This window comes from Sphaeroforma arctica (genome assembly GCF_001186125.1).
Source record: "Sphaeroforma arctica JP610 unplaced genomic scaffold supercont1.1238, whole genome shotgun sequence".
Lineage (NCBI taxonomy): Eukaryota > Ichthyosporea > Ichthyophonida > Sphaeroforma > Sphaeroforma arctica.
Window position 1 is genome coordinate 2323 of NW_014039320.1, and position 5799 is coordinate 8121.

General features: G+C 43.0%; 1 protein-coding gene across 1 annotated transcript in view; it reads left to right on the forward strand.

Moving 5' to 3' along the window:
• Nucleotides 1–1545: 1545 nt before the first annotated feature.
• Nucleotides 1546–5799, forward strand: part of SARC_10408 (hypothetical protein) — a gene marked incomplete at its 5' end in the record, with an annotated part of 12103 nt that continues 7849 nt past the window's right edge. Inside the window, 6 exons of the mRNA XM_014295550.1 lie at nucleotides 1546–1730; nucleotides 2272–2373; nucleotides 2974–3165; nucleotides 3343–3406; nucleotides 4139–4357; nucleotides 5002–5663. Of these exons, the coding sequence (XP_014151025.1) occupies nucleotides 1546–1730; nucleotides 2272–2373; nucleotides 2974–3165; nucleotides 3343–3406; nucleotides 4139–4357; nucleotides 5002–5663 (1424 nt within the window). The remainder of the gene's footprint in view (nucleotides 1731–2271; nucleotides 2374–2973; nucleotides 3166–3342; nucleotides 3407–4138; nucleotides 4358–5001; nucleotides 5664–5799) is intronic.

Below are 5799 nucleotides of genomic sequence, written 5' to 3' on the forward strand. Positions count from 1 at the left end.
GCCAGCTCCCTTCAACGGTTCTGCCATTTCAACCCCCACGCTATGATGTGACTAAGAAAACGACTACGTGTTTATGTTATCGTGAAAAATTTATGTGCTTAAGGTGAGAACCAGGTGCTCTTTATCGCATTTAATGCAAAAATTCTCCCTGCACTTTAGTTTACAAGTACATGACAAAACTATACACTCTCAGAGTTATGATACTTGCGCTAACGTGACATTCTTGTACATGTTGCCGTCATACTGATAGTCACTATGAACAGACATCATAGGTATTTCGTGTGCACATTGTGTTACCGTTGTTACCGTGGGCTTTCATGATATGGTTTCGCTGCTTCTGGCTTCTGTCGTGTGCAAATGTCAACAACCTCTTTGTTTACGTGCGACTATTTATGTATTTATTTTCAACATTTGATTATTGGTGTTTTTTTTCTTCATAGCCTTCTAAATTATAAATTTAAAAAAATACAAAGCAAAAAAATACATCGCCGTCGTTTTCTGATGATCTGACATGTATTAAACTATCGATCAAAGAAAGCGATGTAGTCCAGATCAAAAAGCTTGTAGCTGGTATCCGACTTTATGTTTTATATCAAACTGTCCACCGACATAGAGCGCGTAATCGATGATACTACCATTTATAGTCATAATCGGATGGCGGGTCTTTTCGATGACTGTACTTATGTGGAAATGGCATCAGAATACTACTAATAAAAAAAGAGTATGTGAATATGTACTATATATTTACAATATTGATAGTGAAACAGCTCACACGAAAGTCGAGGGCTGAGAAAAGTCAGTATGTATAAAGCTGGGAGAAGTGTTTGCCTGCACGCCACTTTCGATGTAGTTGCTTATTACGTAGTAGTCTTGCGTAGTCCAGAGCTTAGTCTAAATTAGCGTAGCTGTCTGGTGCCTCGCAATCAGGTATGTTTGGGCCATAGCACATGCGGGGTTGATTCGGTGCCGATCTGTTGTGAGTTTTCTGTTATGTTCTAACTATGACGGCGTGCTAAGTGCTTTCATCTATATACAATGGATCTCCTATTGCTTAGCTATGGCTACAGTGCATGTACCTCTCCACGCTTGATGCATAGCAGCATAGGCACTGTCTAGGAAGAAATTCCTCGCCCCAGGTGTGTTTTTGGTGCTATCTGTATATGTTGCTATAGCACTTGTTACTGCAAAGCGTCTTCTTTAGCTTTGAGCAGTGTCTGCTGTCTGTGTACTATGTTCGGTCAGTATCATAATCGGGTTAAAAAAAAGTCTTTCATCACTGTGGCAACCCTGTACGGTGCACCTGCTGCGGGTTGCCACGAGGCTACGCACTCTCCATACACTGGGGAGTCTAAAGCGTACTAACGTTCTATTGAAATGAGTTAGAGATGAGATACGACTCGTTTACCAGCTTAGACCTTGGATTCACGCGCAAGTGTATTCTGGAACTATGCATACTAAACTACCGAATGTTCCGCTCACACATGACACTAACATATTGCAAGTCACTTTTATTTGGTTCATACTTAATCGCAGACATTCACAATAATGTTACGGAAACTTCTCAACAAACCTATCGGCGTATTGTTTGGAGGTGGCAACAACGAAGCACCTCCAGTCGTTGCAAAAATAAGCGGCGGAGTTGTTGCAAAAACAAGCGGCGGAGTTGTTGCGACAGACATGGCGACTGTTGAAGCGCGCGAGAGCCTTGTAGCCGACCACACTCAAAAACAGTATGTTCAGTCGTATGTGCATGTCGTGGAATAAAAGTACTTGATAGTAGCTATATGCTAATATGTTCAAGGTATCCTGCGCCTGACTTACGTGTGCTATTCCCGACAATGTCTCTCCAGTTGCTATTTTGGAGAGTGTCTTCCATTTACTACCCGAAACCTGAGAAGTTACGTCGCTGTGTATGTCGAATGTTCTGCGTGGTTATTAAGAGGCATCTTGCGTCTATGGACGATTCAATCTCGAGATGATGAGAGACTCTTCTATTCACTCAGAGTGCTGCGAATGGCTATTGTTATCGAACACCCATTTGAACTGTTCATGAATCAGACCCGGTACTCTCATCTTCACCGACAAAATCTACCCTTGAACTGTTCATGAATCAGACCCGGTACTCTCATCTTCACCGACAAAATCTACCTCGTGTCTCTTGTCCATCACATGTGGTTGGAATTAAATGAGGATCACCTCTTCTTGTTGCTGTGAATTGCTATTGCGTATTGTCTAACTCTTGATGTCACGCACATCCGCTGTGCGCACTAGTCGCGACCAACCTGTCGATGAGAACAATGACAGCAGTCCCTCAACGCGCCACGAGCCCTCATTGCCTGATCAAGTGCCTACGCTCGAGACGGATCTTGTCAGGTATGCATAGTACGTGCATAAGGGACTGATAAATGTACGATACGAGGTCGCTTGTGCTATCATACGGGAACGTTCATGACCCTGGTTTAATATCATGTGGTGTCATACGGAGACGTTCATGATTATGACTTTATATTTTATATCATGTGTAGACGTATTTGCTTGTGCTATACACTGCCGAGTGTTGCCAACATGGCTTCTCACCCTATTCGATGGTGTGCCTTGGAACGATATACTTTTTGAATTCTCAACTTCCAACTGCGGACCCTTTTAAATCGAATCGGTAAGTTAACACAGCTCACACGCAATCGTAGTTGATACAAAGTCTTATCCATCGATGAAAGAGGTGTATGTGTGCCATGCGCCTAATCCAATACTATGATGCTGTATGTACCGATACACAGCATAAATTCCCCTGTTATACTCTCGTGCTCGTATCAAAAGGCAATTGTACCAAAATTTAACTCGTAAGTTCTATCATATCAGATCTGGTGTGTATTCTTATATGCATATTGTTATCTCATCTCGTGTGACCGTCTTATATCCCACGCATACTGCTTTTGCGTTTCTCACGGGTACTTCCATCACATACCGGTGCAGTAACCAGGTTCCGAGTGCTTCATTACAGCAGAGCGCGAACAGGAGTGTGCCAGATAAGTGCAGTGTACGGCAGTCATCTGTTAATGCCAGGCTGAGTGACTCGGTCGACAGAGAGGTTCATCGCGATGATGCTGTTCCCCATAGGGAAAGTAGGGTTGGCGAAGTTCCGAATATTCTCGAGGCGAATGACAGGTGAGTTGGTACTTTCTGTATTCAATTAGCTTTTGCACGGATTTTGTTCGACTCACACGTATTTTACGGCAGTATACGATAGGTGATACCAAACAGCACATCTAAGCTCACCTGTCATGGTTAACTGCTTTACTTTAGAATGTGTTGATGATTTTTTTCTTCACAAATTTCTTACAGAACACTCGACGCTGAGCTGCCGGTGGGTGAGTTGTTGAGAGAACATTCACTCGATGATAGTCCGGTAAGCCTGTACTCACTGTCTGATAAGTAAAGTCTGGTGCACATGTACAATACTTTGTGTCATCGTTCTCAATGCTCCAAGAAATAAAACATGACATATCTTCATATATGTCAGAGTATCTGGAACTTCCCAAGCAAAGGTATATACATAACCGGCGGTAAACGGTTTTCTGGATGCATATCTGAGTACTGTAATCTTGGTAAGGTTCTTCGTTTGCCTGCAATCATGTCTTAGACTATGTATTTTCACACACCCATAGGTCTATGCTGTAACTTTTACACACGATGGTTTATCTACACATACACAGCTTATACATTCCACTCAACTGCACACTTTGCATATAATCATATCTATGTACGGAGTCAATTTTACATCTAATGGTGCTCAGGGGTAGTGGTAGACACGCCGGATCACAAATACACATGTACAGATATATACGCAACTATCTACCAAACTGTAGGGAAGGGTGTTGTAAAGAAACTCCCTCACGCTTCCCACTGACTTGCCTGATATTTATTTCTAGAAAGACTGTTAGTTCGTTGAAACTCGTATACAAGTGGTAATGTAGCTTCAGTGACACCCCATAAAGTACCCGCGTCGCTTACTATCATTGCCCGCACGCTACTAACAATTTATGCACGTATCTAGATATATTCCGACATAGTTCATACTTGCACACAAGTCACTGCATCTCTGAATTGTGCATCTGCACACCTGCCACATGACTTACAGGAGATATACCAGTTGTCACCAACGTGTCAAACTTCGCTTGCGTTGCTATACCTGGCTCAACAGAAGGCCTCTGAGACTCGAGATTTCAAGGACCTCATGATGGAAGTCTCCGGGTTACAGGACATTGCTATCACTGGCAAACGCTCCGCAGAAGCTCAGCACGTGGAGGATACTAGTGAGACAACGGAGTGGAAGAACGTTCAGAAGCGGCACTGCCAGGCAAGTCGTACGGTGGGTAGGAATTCATTCAGTGTGATGGGACGGGGATGGGTTTTATCTTATCGTCATGCTACGAATATGAGTCCAATCCGGTGTGATGAGAGTCAAACTACGTACTCGTAAGTTGTAAATGCCTTGGGTGAAGATAGTCGGGCTTCACATAACACTGGATACATCGATTGCTTGGTCGGAATCTGGATGTCTCTGACCGTGTGCTTCGACCATAGGCTGTGATTTTGATGGATGATGTAAAGGTTCTTATGATACTTATCGTGCCTATTATGTAGGTCTTAGTCTGAGTGTGGAGAACACACAATTCGGACAGACGAGTGAATTGTAGACTTGCAATCAGTGTTTGAGTGAAGTTGAGGACATGCTACGAGATCGTAGATATGGGATTCCTTAAAGAGTGAAGGTGTTAAGCATATAGCGGCAGAAGCTCGTAGCGTACGAGACATTGATAGGTGTGCGTCAGCTCGACATATCTATTTTGGTTCATGTACAAAGGGGTGACCTGAGACTCTGTTTACCCCTAACTCTCTCACTTCCAAATCACGATAAGCATCAATCGGTGCTATAATCTATTATAAAGTACTATAGCAGTATTGAGCTCAATCTATCGCACGCCCTATTTGAACTAAAAGGCTGTTGCACTCGCTCTGATTGGTGAGGAGATCGACAGCGGCGACTGCATCAAACAGTCGGACGACGAGGCTCGTAGCGCAGTGGTAACTGAGCACAGACAGGATGAGCACGTTGACGGGGAAGCCAATTACGTGATTCTTAAAACTTTACAAGAACTACTTGTAAGCGATGGACACGTGAGTGCTGAGGGCTTGAGTGATAAAACTAGTCAAACAGGTAGTAAAAGAAGTGAGGACAGACCTTTGGGTGGCGTTCACGAGACCGTTGAGTGTGTTGAGGAGAAAGATTCAGTTATTGAGGACAAAATCACTGGTGATACAACTGAGCAAAGCGATAGAGAGAAGCGCTTGGTGGGTCTAAATGTGGTCGATGATTGCGTATCTAGTGAGACTGTTGCTGGTGATGAATATGAGGTAGCCGATGTAATTGTTATGGAGAAGGCGCACAAGGTAAACGCAGCCGGCAAGCAGGTGGTAGATAAACAAGATACAGATCATTGTGATACGGAGAATAACTTAGATGAGAAACAAGTGGCTGATGAAAAGACTCGGCACGTACGCGAGGAGTACTTGGGCCGTGGGCATGAGGTGAAGGTCAACTCAGGTGCAATCGCGGATGAGGATCCTGCATGTACGAATGATGTGGTACCGTCGAAGCCCAGGTAAACCCTTGCCTACACACACACACACACACATGTATATATATATATATATATATATATATATATATATATATATATATATATATATATATATATATATATATATATATATATATATATATATATATATATATAT